Raw genomic sequence first — 13,818 nt, 5'->3', positions numbered from 1 at the left:
TGATGATGATTCGGAGAAATTCTTTCAGGTTGGAGCTCAGTTGCCTTCTCAGGTTAAGGAAGAGTTAGTCATATTTTCGAAGAAGAAAATCGACGTGCTCGCATGGAATGCTTAAGCTCCCAGAGTAATCCCAAATTTCATTTGTCATCACTTGAATGTCAACCTGGTTGTCCTTCCTAAGAAGCAACCACCTCGGCGTTCATCTAAAGAGCATTCTGATGCCATTAAAGTGGAAGTGATCAAACTCAAGCAAGTAGGCGCTATCAAGGAAGTTTTTTATCCTGAATGGTTGGCTAATACAATGGTAGTGAAAAAGAAGAATGAGAAATGACGAGTATGTATAGACTTCATAGATTTGAACAAAGCCTGGCCTAAGGACCCTTTCCCAATGCCTCGTATAAATCAACTGGTAGATGCCACCGTGGGGCATCCTCGAATGAGTTTCCTAGATGCTTTCCAAGGATATCATCAAATACCCTTGGCCCTGGATGATCAGAAAAAAAAAGCCTTTGTCACTCTCACAGGACAGTATCACTACAAAGTGGTGCCTTTTGGTTTGAAGAATGTAGAGGCTACCTATTAAAGGATAATGATCAGGATGTTTGAGCCACAATTAGGTAAAAGTATTGAGGTTTATGTAGATGACATGGTGGTGAAGAGTAAAGTGGTGTCCGAACATGTGGAGGACCTTAGGAATATCTTTGAGATACTAAGGAAACACAAGCTTCGCCTTAATGCTTCCAAATGCTCCTTTGGCGTGGGATCAAGTAAATATCTGGGTATATGGTCACTCATTGTGGAATTGAGGTCAATCCTGATCAGGTTAAGGAAATTATTAGCTTGCAGCTACCTCAGAATCCTAAAGAAGTTCAAAAATTGAAAAGAATGACTGCTCCCTTAAACCGATTCATCTCTCGGTTTGCGGACAGGTTTAGGCCCTTCTTCCACCTATTACATAAGTGGAAGAGATTCGAATGGACTACGAAGTATGCTTTGGCTTTTCAGCAGCTTAAAGAATACCTTTCTCAGCCACCCGTTATGTCCAGGCTTGAGGAGGATGGGGTTTTGTTTACTTATATTGCTGTGGCTTCCCATGTCGTTAGTTTGGTGTTGATACGAGTTGACAATGACATACAGAAACCAGTTTATTATATGAGTAAATCATTGCATGGAGCTGAAATTCGTTACTTACCACTATAAAAGGCTATTTTAGCAGTGGTGCATGCTATACGTAAACTTCCCCACTACTTCCAATCCCACACAGTTGTGATTTTGACACAACTTTGGCTTAGGTCTCTACTTCGGAGTGTTGATTATACGGGAAGGATTGCCATGTGGGGTACAATTTTGGGAGCTTTTGATATCAAGTATATGCCACGCACTTCTATAAAAGGCCAGGTCCTCACCGACTTGGTGCTCGAGTTCGCTGAGCCCTCGTTAGAAGAAAATACTAAGAGGCCAAACATGGATGAAAAATCAGTTGGCACGATATCCCTGAAGGAACCTCTGTCATGGAAGGTGTATGTGGATGGCACGGCAAATCAAAGAGGATTAAGAGTGGAGTTAGTTGTGATATCTCCGGAAAAAGATCGTTATTGAGAAATCTTTGAGGATAAATTTCTCAGCCACGAATAATGAAGCCGAGTATGAAGCTCTACTAGTAGGAATGACTATGATTCAGAAGTTGGGAGGGAAGACAGTGGAGATGTTCTCGGATTCAAGACTGGTTGTAGGCCAAGTGGAAGGAGAGCTAGTAGCCAGATATCTGAGGATGTAGGGGTATTTAAGTTAGGTTAGACATTTAAAATCAAAATTTGAGTCTTTCACCTTAGTACAAATCCCCAGAAGCAAAAATACTCATACTAGTTCTCTAGCCACCCTGGCAATGTTCTTGGCACAGAGCTTACCTCGGGTCATCTTGGTGGAAGATTTATGTAAGCCTACTAAGACGAGTGTGGATACAGTCTGTAGTCATCAGATTAGAGTTGGACCTAGTTGGATGGACTCCATTGTGCTATTTCTTAAAGAAAATATCTTACCTAAGGAAAAGTCTAAGGTTGACAACGTATGCAGAAAAGCTCCTCGGTTTTGGCTATTCGAGGATCAAAAGTTGTACAAGCGCTCTAATGGATGATGAGAATTAAGTGATGAAAATCACTCAAACCAAAGATGGCCTTAACTTTGTTTGAGTTAGTCTTGCACCAATTTGTTTATTTAAATCTCATATCTCGTCCTCTACATGTGTATTGTACACTGATGGGCTGGTCTTGAAGGGTCTTGGGCTGTTTTGCATCTTTGGGCTCATTACATTACTCTCTCATATACAGCACCTTGCCGATAAGGTCTGAACACTACTAGTTGCAAGCTATGACGTTTAACTAGTTTTAAATTTGACATTTTTTATATATAAATTAAACGTTAACTTAAATTAGCCATTACTTGATTTTAGATAAACTATATAAAGTAAATGAAAAATTAAACCTGGCCTTCTTCAGGTTATGTGAGTGGACTTTTTTTAATTTTTATTTCAAGATTTGTATAAATGTAATAGTTAAAACCATGCTCACTTATTGTATGACTTTTATAATGGAATATTTTATTTTAAAGAAAAAAAATCAAACGATGAACAAAATTACACTCTTCCATGAGATAGGTGATAAATGACACCTATTCTTAAAGATTTGTATAAATTAGTAAGCTTTTTAAAATAAAAATAAAAAACTTTTTTTTTTAAAAGAGAAGAATTAAATATTTAATCTGGAAAGTAACATTATGTAAGGGTATTTGCTTATAATATTTTGAGTTGTCGAAGAATGTATTATTATTCAATCATACGAAGATCATTATTGTAAACACTAAGGATATCAAGTATATATCTTGTGAAATTTTTTTTTTCACAAGTATATATCACAATTGACTACAAGTATATGTTTCAAAAATAATAAATCTAATAGTTTTTTTCACAAAATTTTTAACAATCACTTTAATGACAAAGTTGTAAATGATAAACAATAAAATGGTTCAATGATTGGTCCTAAAGAGATTAATATCAACTTAACAACTCAATAGTTGTAAAACAAATTTTGTCAACTTTTATGAAATTTGTTGTAAAAAAAATTGTGTAGATAGGATAACATTTTTTTTTTTTTTTTTTGAGAAGATAAGATAAGATTATTTATCTTTGAATTGCGCGGAGAGAGGTAAACCATTAAAGCAATGAAAACGTGTCAAAGCACAAAACTATGAGGTTGAAGTGGGACCCATTAAACTTTAATTTAGTTGTAAAAAGACGAAAATATATTTTGTACTTATATGAACATATGTTTGCCCACCTACAGTTTGAACGTCAAGCAACGAGAAGGTGAAGTGAAACACTGAGGTTGTACATGGGCGTGATTCAATAAGAAGATCGTTATGGCCAATGATGTGGATGAAAAGGCCACATTTGTAGCATTCATGCAAGGACTACTACCTTCCTAGTTCCTTTTCTAGTTGTCTAGCAAATTTTACATTTTATATTTTTCTATGCATTGTTCCTTTGGTATATCTAAAATTCTCCAATTAAATTTAACCATGTGATTTATTGGGCGATACAGTATAACCATTTGACTTAATTGGCCAATAAACTTTGTCATGTATAATTTTAGCATCGAACTCACTTAGCTTAATTTAATTGGGCTACACTTAAAAGGGATATACTTAAATATAACTATCTCACACTTGTTGAAAATGGAATATAATATATATTAAAATTATTATAATATATATAACATATACTATTGTAATCTTATTTTATTATATAATTGATTATTAGAGAGTCATCCTTGTGGATGTAGGTATGACGTAAATTATTTGAGTTATTTCTCTATTTTTTTTAATCAAGTACACTCTTTTTTTTTTTAATTTCAATGGAGATGGTCTTTTTAAATTGGTGATATAATTACGTGAAAAATATGTTACATTAATCACAGCAATTTGTTTTTTCTTACAACAAATGTTTTTTTAGTTTGACAAGTTTCTTACAACAAATGTAAAAAAGAATCCGCCGCATTTAGTCAAGCTATGCTTCCTAGTCCCTTTTCTAGTTGTCTAACAAATTTCACACTTTATATTTTCCTCTTTTCATAATAAATTTAATATAGGTATTGCTCTTTAGGTATTATATCTTAAATTCTTCAAATAATATTATCAATGTGACTTATTGGCCAGTACATTTCGTCATATATAATCTTAGGATTCGAGCTCACATAGTTGAATTTAATTGGAGTACTTAAATTTAACTATCTCACATTTCTTAAGTGTGTGTGTGTGTGTGAGCGCATGCGCGTGTGGAATATTACCAAGCAGTCCAGACTTGAGGAGAAAATGGGCCCGGCTTCTCACTAGTCCTGGCCCAACACATTGATAAGTGCCCTAATATGGAAACCAAGGAAATGACTTGCTTGAAGAGCCCAAAGAGCAAACACTCCTCGGAGGACTGTAGATAAGCCACTTGGGCCAGGAGATTATGAGTAAGGGAAAAAGTGGAGATGTGCAATTAAAGAAGAGGGGAAGTTTCCAGATAAAGTACCCATCACTTTTGCATTCAATGCACTGCACCAACTTAATTAGCCGCATTAATGAAAGAGTGACCCCTTGAACAGTGCCCTCACAACTAATAGCGCATTCCACCACCTCCAGCAAGGCTTTGATGGGACAAGCATCCAAATGAGAAATGGTGATTGTCCAGGTGGAGAGTTGAGATGCATTCCAGGTAGCTATATAGGAAAATAATCTCCTCCAAAAAAGGGTATGGAAACTGAGAGAGAAAGAAGAGATCAAATGTAATCAAGAACTTTGTAACCAAATAAGAAGTGTATTCAAACTATCGGAAACTCCTTGAACCATTTCGAGGAAGCAATTATACATATATTTTCCTATTGTTCCCTTCTTTCTTTCCTTTGGAAATCTTTCATTGAACGCACAACCCTCTTTTAATCATTTGACATACTGAATTAAGTTTGAAAAGTTGAACCTTGATAACCTACCTCTATATATTAATTGTTTCGGGTCATGATATAGCACCAAAATATCTCCTTTACGTTGGGCTGCTAGTTTTTGGCACACACAATATATAACATATTTTTGTAAAATTATTTTCTTATATAATCAATTATGAGTCACTTATTCTTGTTGAAGTAGGTATACTAACCACAAATTATTCGTGTTGAATAATTTTCTTTTCTTTACTAAAATAAAACAAAATTTTAACAACAAAAAGTAGTGTCTAATTGATCATTTAGGTATGGTTTTAACGGAGACAGTCATTTTAAATTTAGTGATAAAATGATGTGAAAGAGATGTCACACTAACGCTCTGTTTGTTTCGTTGGAAAACCTTCTGTAAAGATAGTTTTCCATAATTTTCAGTGTTTGGTAACATAAAAAAAACTGGTCAACGGAAAACTATCTTTAGTCAATAGAAAATCCTAATAAAAATAAGGCTTGTTTTCTATAAGTTGTTTTCCAAAATTTTTTTTTGGAAAACAATCTTTCTCATAGTACACTTTCTTACTCTTTCTCTCTTCCCTTTTCTTTTTCTTTCCTCACACCCTCACTGTCACTACCTCTTATCTCCCCTCTTTTATAGATCTCTCTCTCTCTCTCTCTCTCCATGTTTCTTTTCCCCTTTATAACACAGTTCTCTTATTAGATTTTTTTCCCCTCATTGCTCAGTAATTATTCTATTCCTTTCTACTAACTTGCAAAGGAGAACATATTTGCAGCGGTAATTATTTCATTCCTCTCTACCAAAATCTCAATTCTTTACTTTGAATTTCAAACTTGATTTTATTTTTTTCTCTAAGAAATTTTTGGTTTGATAAATTCTAGGTAGTTCTTTTTTGCACATAAGAGTGCTAAAAAAAATATAAAAAATAAAAAAGAAGAAGAAAGAATGAATGAAGTAAAAAACGAAAATTTTAAACATAGTGCCGGCTCTAAATTGCTTTTACATAGGATAATCTTTACGGTAAATTAATAATATTGTTATATAATGAATGATAATTGTTTAGGGGAAATGTATTTGCTGGTAGATACATTATGCAGATACTATGTAGTAATAATATACTATGTAGATACATTATATAAATACATAATTTCGAGTAATATTAAAGACTTGTCGTTGACCATAGTAGACAATTAATGTACAAGCAAAAAAAATAGACAATTAAAAGTTATTGTTATTTGTACTTATTAAAGATGTATTCCCATGTCAATTTTATGTATATAGACAAATGATTTATATATATATATATATATATGTATGTATATATGTATGTATGTATGTATGTATGTATGGACAGTAATGTCCATACATATGAGCAAGATGAGCAGTAGAGATCATGAAAATTTGACAACTAATTTTAATTGTATCTATTGTCAAAATTTTAGTATGAAAACTAAATTCATTCTTGGTTTTTTATTTATTTTATTTATATTGATTACATTAGTTGGTTTACATAATACACATGTTTTAAATTACACAAGAAATTTAAAAAATAAAAATAAAAATTTGCATACCAAACATCAGAAAATATTCTCAAGTTTATTTTTCAAGATCGTTACCAAATACTGAAAAATGATACAATTTTCTAGAAAATACTCTTTAAAAAATAAACCATTTGCTAGAAAACGTTTATACTGAAACAAACAGAGCGTAATTGCACCAATTTTATTTTATTTTTGTTTCTTTCAACAAATGTGTTTTATTTATTTTTGGAAAAATTTCTTACAACAAACGTGAAAAGAGAATCCGCCGCTTCTAGTCAATAAAAGTAACAGGAAAAAGTTAAAATTTTTGGTTGGTATAGCAAATTACGCAGCATTTCTGAGTTTACACGTCACTCTAATCCCCAACTCACCACCACGCAGTAAGGAGTACTACCGACTTTTCAGACCCGTACCAAAAAAAAAACACACACAACATTTTAGTATTTCACACAACACGAGGCTTTGAAGACCCTTCTATTTCTATTTCTATTTCTATTTTAATTTCTATCTCTAGACCGCCCACAATTAGGTCCCGTTATATATAAAAGGCGCCCTCACTTACTTTTCCCAATTCTCTCCCACAACCACACGCTTATTTTTTTCTTTCATTTACATTCCCATCTCTCACTGCTCCTCCTCTCCGCCACGGCAAAACCCTAATTTCCCTGCATTCCGTCCAATTACTCCGCCGAAAATTCCCAAATTGCCCCCAATTCATGCGGCGAATTACTCTCCGATGAATCGCAAGCCTCCGGGAATCGCCGAATCAAGCGAACCCATGGCGAATCCCAAGCCAGGCGCCGACAATGGCTCGTCTTCCAGCTTCATCAGCGAGACGGTGAACGGAACGCACCGTTTCACGGTGCAAGGTTACTCTCTGGCCAAAGGGATGGGCGTGGGTAAATACATAATGAGCGACACGTTCACGGTGGGCGGTTACGACTGGGCGATTTACTTTTACCCCGACGGTAAAAACCCCGAGGACAATTCGATGTACGTCTCGGTGTTCATCGCTCTCGCGAGCGATGGTACGGACGTGAGGGCCTTGTTCGAGTTGTCGATGGTGGATCAGAGTGGGAATGGGAATAACAAGGTGCATAGCCATTTTCAACGCGCGCTTGAGAGTGGTCCGTATACGCTTAAATACAGAGGCAGCATGTGGTATGTGATGGTTTTTTCTTGATTTCGTGGATTTGTTTGTTGTTGAATTTGTTGTTGCATTGTGGTTTTTGGAATTAGGGTTTTAGAGCTGGAGATTTAGGGGGAATTGGGAATTGTTATGGTTTTTCTAGTGGCTTGAATTCAATTTAATTGAATTGAAAGGTTTTAGGGATGTTTGTGTGTGCTTATTGCCAGTTTTAATAAAAAAAGAATGGTAAGTTTTAATTTAGGTTGATAATTGAGTAAGCTTTTGAGGTGGATTATGGTATGCAAATGATATTTGAGTGTGAGAGGAATGATTTGATGTGGGAGAAGTGTGTAATTCAGTAGCTAATTTAGTAACTTAATGGTCTTCATTAACAATTGTGAGTGATTTTATGTTGTCAATTTTGTATGGATGTTATATTTTGAAGAAGGGTGTGCTTATTTTATTTTATTATTGGTAAGTTAGGCATGCGCACTTGATGGGTCTTGAACCCACGACCTCACCCTCCACCTTATTTTTACAAGGGGATGAGGTTCCATATAAAGCTTTGAAGAAGGCTATTTTAAAATGGAAGAAGCAGCTATTCGTGCATGTACATCATGACCATTCTGGTTAGGAAAATCATTAGGATATCGCTTATTTATAATATCAATGGGAGAGCTAGGAGGAAATTGATGGGAAAACCAGAAGAAAAAATCACCATATTTGTTAGAAGTGGAGGACCCAGTTATGCTCTCCTTTGTTGGACTTCTATTAGACTAGCTTATGAGCGGTGCATTGATTGATAGGAATGCTAAATTTAAAGAGGAGCCTTGGAAGAAAAATAGGAAGAGATAGTAATGGAATTTCAGAAATATCTGGAACTGAAAGCCTAGTTATGAAAAAAGGACATATTGCCAGAAATAGAGGATACCTACTAAGAAGTTCCATTTTACTCATTTTCTATGTATGATATGATTTGAGGTAATGGTGGATTTTATCATTTATAAATTTCCCATATAGTTTTCGTTTATATTTTCTAGCTAAATGCTCTATCGTGGCCACAGGTGGAATTTAGATTTTTAAGCTTTCTAGTTCTAGGACACATCTATAAGAAGTTGAAGCATTCAATTGTTATTAGAGTTGGATCTACTAATTTTCATTTAAAGACCCACTATGTAGGTTTATGATTTATTAAAATTTTCTGGATATAAATCAAATCTACTGACCTAATTTTTTGACACCATGAAGCTTTATAAGGAGAACCAAGTTTTAATCACCCCTTCCCCGCTTGTTGTAATAACTGAATTATCAAAATTAAAAAAAAAAAAATTATTTAACAGTTTTCTTAATTCTTGCATTATGCCCGCTGAGCTGCCTGTCATGGGATAATCATCATCAAGCTTTCATACTTGTGCATATTTACAAATTATTCTACAAAAATTCTATTTTGAGTAATCTTTGTCCTTCTGCTCCACCATTGTGCTTTTTCATATATATATATATATATATATACACATATATTTGGGGGGGGGGGGGCGTGAGATTTATGTGTTGTACTAATTTGGCTGTTGCACATGCATCTCAGGGGTTACAAGCGATTTTACAGAAGAAATCTTTTAGAAGCTTCTGACTATTTAAAGGATGATTGCCTTGTCATGTACTGTAAGGTTGGAGTTGTCAGAAATCATCTTGAGTGCCCTAAACTGCGTACTATTTCTGTACCCCCGTCAGATATGGGTCAAGGTTTTAAGGACTTGCTAGACTCTGAAGTTGGGTGTGACATAGTTTTCCAGGTTGGCAGTGAAATGTTCAAAGCTCATAAGTTGATACTTGCTGCCCGTTCTCCTGTATTTAGAGCCCAATTTTTTGGACTTGTTGGGAATCCTAACATAGATAAAGTAGTTGTAAAGGATATTGACCCCTTCATCTTCAAGGTAATGCCTCTTGATCATAATGCTCCCTTTTGTTACAATTCTAAGGAAGAGAAATGACTTGATCATGTGAACATCTTTTAAGATTCTTCTCTATGTGTGTGTTGCACTTTGGTAGATTGGAAATGTGTTCTTTACTGCAATTGCTTTACTATTTTGCATTATGCTGTTAAGATGTATATTGTTAATTGAGTAGCTGCAGAATCGTGGACACAAATAAGACAATTTGGTGTGGATATTATTGCTCTTTGAGAGAGAGAGAGAGAGAGAGAGAGAGAGAGAGTCTTGGCTATAATGTTTGAGGTATTGACATTGATGCAGTATTTGTTTATCAGCCTCTAGCACATGTATTCTGTAATTTTTGATGATCTATGATCTATATGGCTTGATACCACTAGTATGTGAAGAGCTTAGAAAAACTAATTGCAAATAACTTGAAGTACTCCTAATCTCAAAACTTAATATGAAACCTTGGAAAACATATAAAATAAAAGGCTTCCCAATGTCAGAGCGTGCATATGGATATTTTTCTTTTTGGGGGCGGGGGAAGGAGTTATGGGATGTAGTTCGATTTGAAGTTAGAATAAAATTGACCAATAACTGTTGTATGAAAAAGTGAATGAAAGTAAATAGAATTTTAAACACTGCATTTTCTGTGTTTTCTAATATGCTGGAATTTGGCATGACATATTGTGAAGAGAGACATTACCAAAAGTTTTGTTTCCTGAGCTATTCCAAATTGCTAGGGATAGACGTGCTACAGTGGTGAACTATATGGGCCGGTGAAATGGTAATTTCCATTGGAATCCAAGTTTCACTCGGGCAGTGCAAGACTAGGAGTTAGAATCTTTGGTCTTTTTTCTTGATTATATTACCTACCAACGTTTGTGGATTACTGATGATAAAATGATATGGTCCTTTCAAGCAGTCAGTTTTGAGTTTAAAACTTTCTACTTGGCTTTACAATCACATGGGGATGTTTCATCTCCTTGGAGGAGAATTTGGAAGGTTAAAGCCCCACCAAGAGTGGCAATTATCACATGGGCACTGGTTGATTAATGATTTAGATCCTTTGCTGCATATGAATGCGGGCAGAAAATAAGGGAAAACTGAGCTAGAAAAGTGGCCAAACTGTACCAATTCTTTTTGGGTCAGTATGGTGCTGTTTTGGGGGTTTCTTGATCAGTCTCAGTTCCCAGAATGGCAAAACTGAAACCCTCAGTTCAGTGCCAAATCCCTTCTCCACACTGACCGCACCAAACTGGGTTCAGCCCTACTAAATTCTGTTCTTAAAAGAATTGAAGTTAAGTGTAAAATATAAAAAAAAGATAGAAGAAAGCTAATGATTGAAACCTATAATCTGTGTGGTGCTTTGAAATTACTAGCAGTGATTCCTTAATGGTTAGAAAAAGGTAAAAAGATTTGTAAGATTAAGTTGCTCTGCTGTTATTTTGTTATGTGGCTTAGCTGCATTTTAAAATGGATGTCTTGAAGCCTATTTTTTCCTGAAAAGTCAAACCATAAATGTTATCAAAGTATGAAATGCTTTTGTTTAGAACATTTATATTGAGTCGCATGGACCTTTATCTGTTTTTTCAGGCGATGCTTCTGTTTATCTACACCGACAAACTTCCTGATGTAGACGAAGTTGAGAGCACAGTTACCATGTGCTCATCCACTGTCATGGTTCAGCATCTGTTGGCTGCTGCTGACCTATATAATCTGGATCGACTGAAATTATTATGCGAATCAGAATTGTGTAAAGCAATCAATATTGACACTGTGGCGACAATACTTGCCTTAGCGGAGCAACACCACTGTCCACAGCTCAAGGACATCTGTTTAAAGTTCACAGCAAATCCAGCAAACTTGGGAGGTGTGTATTACCCATAGTAGTGATGTGCAAAGTCTCTGGTTATGTCAATCTTTTATTATGTTCTGCTTAATCTAGAATATTGAGGCTTCATCATGCATAGGTACCTTGTCAAATATTTTCAAGATATATTAATCATTTACGATGGTCCAGTTTTCCGATTGTTTCTTTCTTGAAAAGGCAGTATGAAAAAAGTTTTTTGCATATTGTGTAACTGTAAAATACCAGTTTAAAAGTGTGAACTCAGTAGGCTGTCTTCACAAGTGTATGAATAAAGCAATCAAATGCAGTTTTCAGTGCAAAATTTTATTGAAAGAAATTAAAGCTTGTTTCAAGAGCTGGCTTGCCTTCTCTTTTGTATATATCCTACGTACTAGGGCATTGCCTTCCCCCACATCCCCGTCTCCCCCATCCTCTTAATGATAACTTTTTAATTTTTTTTTTTTTTATATAAATTTCAAATGATTGAATGTTTTGAGCAATTATATAGAAATGAAGCCTACAAAATTTTCTAATCGACTTGGCTGCATGCTTTATAGGTCAAATGTGCGAGGATGAGGCCGTGTTTCACACACGTCTTTGATGTATGAGTTCTCGCATCATTTAGGATCGCACGTTTGCAAAATTTGTTTGTATGAAAAAAATATTCCTTGTATGCATGACTTTATGTTGTCTTGAACATATTATTTGAGTGCGTCTTCACTTTTTTGTGTTGTTTATCCAAATTTATAATTTTGTTATACATGATCTCTGCCAAAGAAAGGACGCATGTTTCACAATCTTTTGTGACGGGAGAACTCCCTCGTTTTGAGGGTAAGAGTTGTGCTGTATGTTGAAGTAATCATATCCTTTCATGTTTGTAGCGGTAATGAAGTCAGAAGCTTTTGGGCACTTGGAGGAGAGCTGCCCCTCATTGTTGTCAGAGCTGCTGGCAACATTTGCATCAATGGATGAGAACCCAAATTCTCCATTGAGTAGGAAGAGGAGTAGCAGCAGTGTATTTGGGCTAGATCTAGCAGGAGATGGTGCCGAAGCAGAATCAGTGAATCCTAATGGCAGGCGCTTGAGGAGGCGATTGTAGTCTGTTTAGTAACCTTTAGTGCTCAGAACCATTAATCCTAGAAGTTGTCTCATAAACAGAACTTTAGTTATGTATAACATTCTAGTCACTCATTATGTTCCTCTGAGTTAGTTCCTGTATAAAGTTTTAGGTTCTGAAAGGCGAAATTTGTCCCAAACTTCCACATTATCAAGTTAATTACTTTGGGTATCACTGAACTTTACAAGGGACTTGAATGGCCTTGCCGATTTTTTTTTTCCTGTGGGATGTGAAGGTGTAAACTATTAATTAATGAAATGTCATTATAAAAGAGGGTAATTATCCAAATAATTTTGTACCAAGCAAATCCTAACAGCCATGGATTCTCAAATAAAATAACAACTATACCCACCTTTGATTCTTCGGAAAATTTTTGTGTACTCTCAGAGTATCATAAATGCGTATTCTCTCTTCTCACATGAATGATGAGTCTCACTAATTAAATAATCCATATAAGTATATAACAATCCAATAAGTACAAACCATGTGGGAGGTGGAGGTTGGTGGGATTAATTCTGATAACAGATCACATTCTATGGGCCATTCTCTATTGTTTACCCGTATTGGTCCTTTAATGCCTCTTATTATAGTTGATGAGGATGATTCTTTTTCTTTGGATACTACATATTTTAATATGAAAAAAACTACATCAACTTTGGTCCCTTCATACTCCATTCTAAGATACAGAATTCACGAGTCCTGCTAATGGAATTTTAGCCGGCGAGGGTGATCTTCAGAAGTTGGGGGGACAAGTGTTTTAGGTCTATATTTCTCGTGGACTTGCTCTCAATCCTACCCTCTACTCTAAGGCAACCAACCAAAAAAAAAAAAAAGTGGGATGGGGTTGAGAAAAAGAAAGAGACAAAGCAGCAACTAGGGATAACAATTTTTCTTCGCCCCGCTTAACTAACCCCTCCCCACTTCACCTTGCGCGGGTTTTCCCCATCCCGCAAAGGTGGTGAGGTGGGGGATGAGGCAAGATTTTAGCCCCGCACCATGGAGTGGGAGTGGGGGCGAGAGCGGAGATGAGTTTAGACTTTTTAAGCCCGCCCCGCCATTCCCGTCCTCGCCTCGCCCCGCGTTGCTAAAGGTTATAATTGTAAAATTTTCATATCTTAAAAGTTAAAACCCTACTATTTAAACAACTATATCAATATTAGCTTATTTTATTCTACCCAATGTGGTTCTTTGGCTTTTATTTTGTTATGTGTTGTACTATGAGATTTAATTTTATGATTGTCTTGTTAAACACTTGG

General features: G+C 35.5%; 1 protein-coding gene across 2 annotated transcripts; it reads left to right on the top strand.

Moving 5' to 3' along the window:
- Nucleotides 1-7,089: 7,089 nt before the first annotated feature.
- Nucleotides 7,090-12,741, top strand: LOC142640539 (BTB/POZ and MATH domain-containing protein 3). 2 transcript variants are annotated; one of them, XM_075814674.1, is made up of 5 exons: nt 7,106-7,691; nt 9,245-9,593; nt 11,190-11,466; nt 12,003-12,047; nt 12,327-12,741. In XM_075814674.1, the coding sequence occupies exons 1-4, from the start codon at nt 7,267-7,269 to the stop codon at nt 12,044-12,046; spliced, it is 1,095 nt and encodes a 364-aa protein (XP_075670789.1). In that variant the 5' UTR covers nt 7,106-7,266; the 3' UTR covers nt 12,047; nt 12,327-12,741. The 2 variants fall into 2 exon arrangements, with proteins under 2 accessions (XP_075670790.1, XP_075670789.1); XM_075814675.1 differs by lacking the exon at nt 12,003-12,047 and having other exon boundaries at nt 7,090-7,691.
- The last annotated feature ends 1,077 nt before the right edge of the window (nt 12,742-13,818 follow it).

This window comes from Castanea sativa, chromosome 6 (assembly GCF_040712315.1).
Source record: "Castanea sativa cultivar Marrone di Chiusa Pesio chromosome 6, ASM4071231v1".
In the NCBI taxonomy this organism is placed as follows: domain Eukaryota; kingdom Viridiplantae; phylum Streptophyta; class Magnoliopsida; order Fagales; family Fagaceae; genus Castanea; species Castanea sativa.
The sequence above is the reverse complement of the archived record's forward strand: the minus strand, read 5'-3'. Positions and strand labels throughout refer to the sequence as shown.

Excerpts from the sequence above, each read along its gene's own strand:
- LOC142640539 (XM_075814675.1), top strand. The coding sequence starts at position 7,267 with ATGAATCGCAAGCCTCCGGGAATCGCCGAATCAAGCGAACCCATGGCG. Across the intron at positions 7,692-9,244 it reads AAATACAGAGGCAGCATGTG|GGGTTACAAGCGATTTTACA; the intron begins GTATGTGATGGT and ends CATGCATCTCAG. Across the intron at positions 11,467-12,326 it reads AAATCCAGCAAACTTGGGAG|CGGTAATGAAGTCAGAAGCT; the intron begins GTGTGTATTACC and ends TCATGTTTGTAG.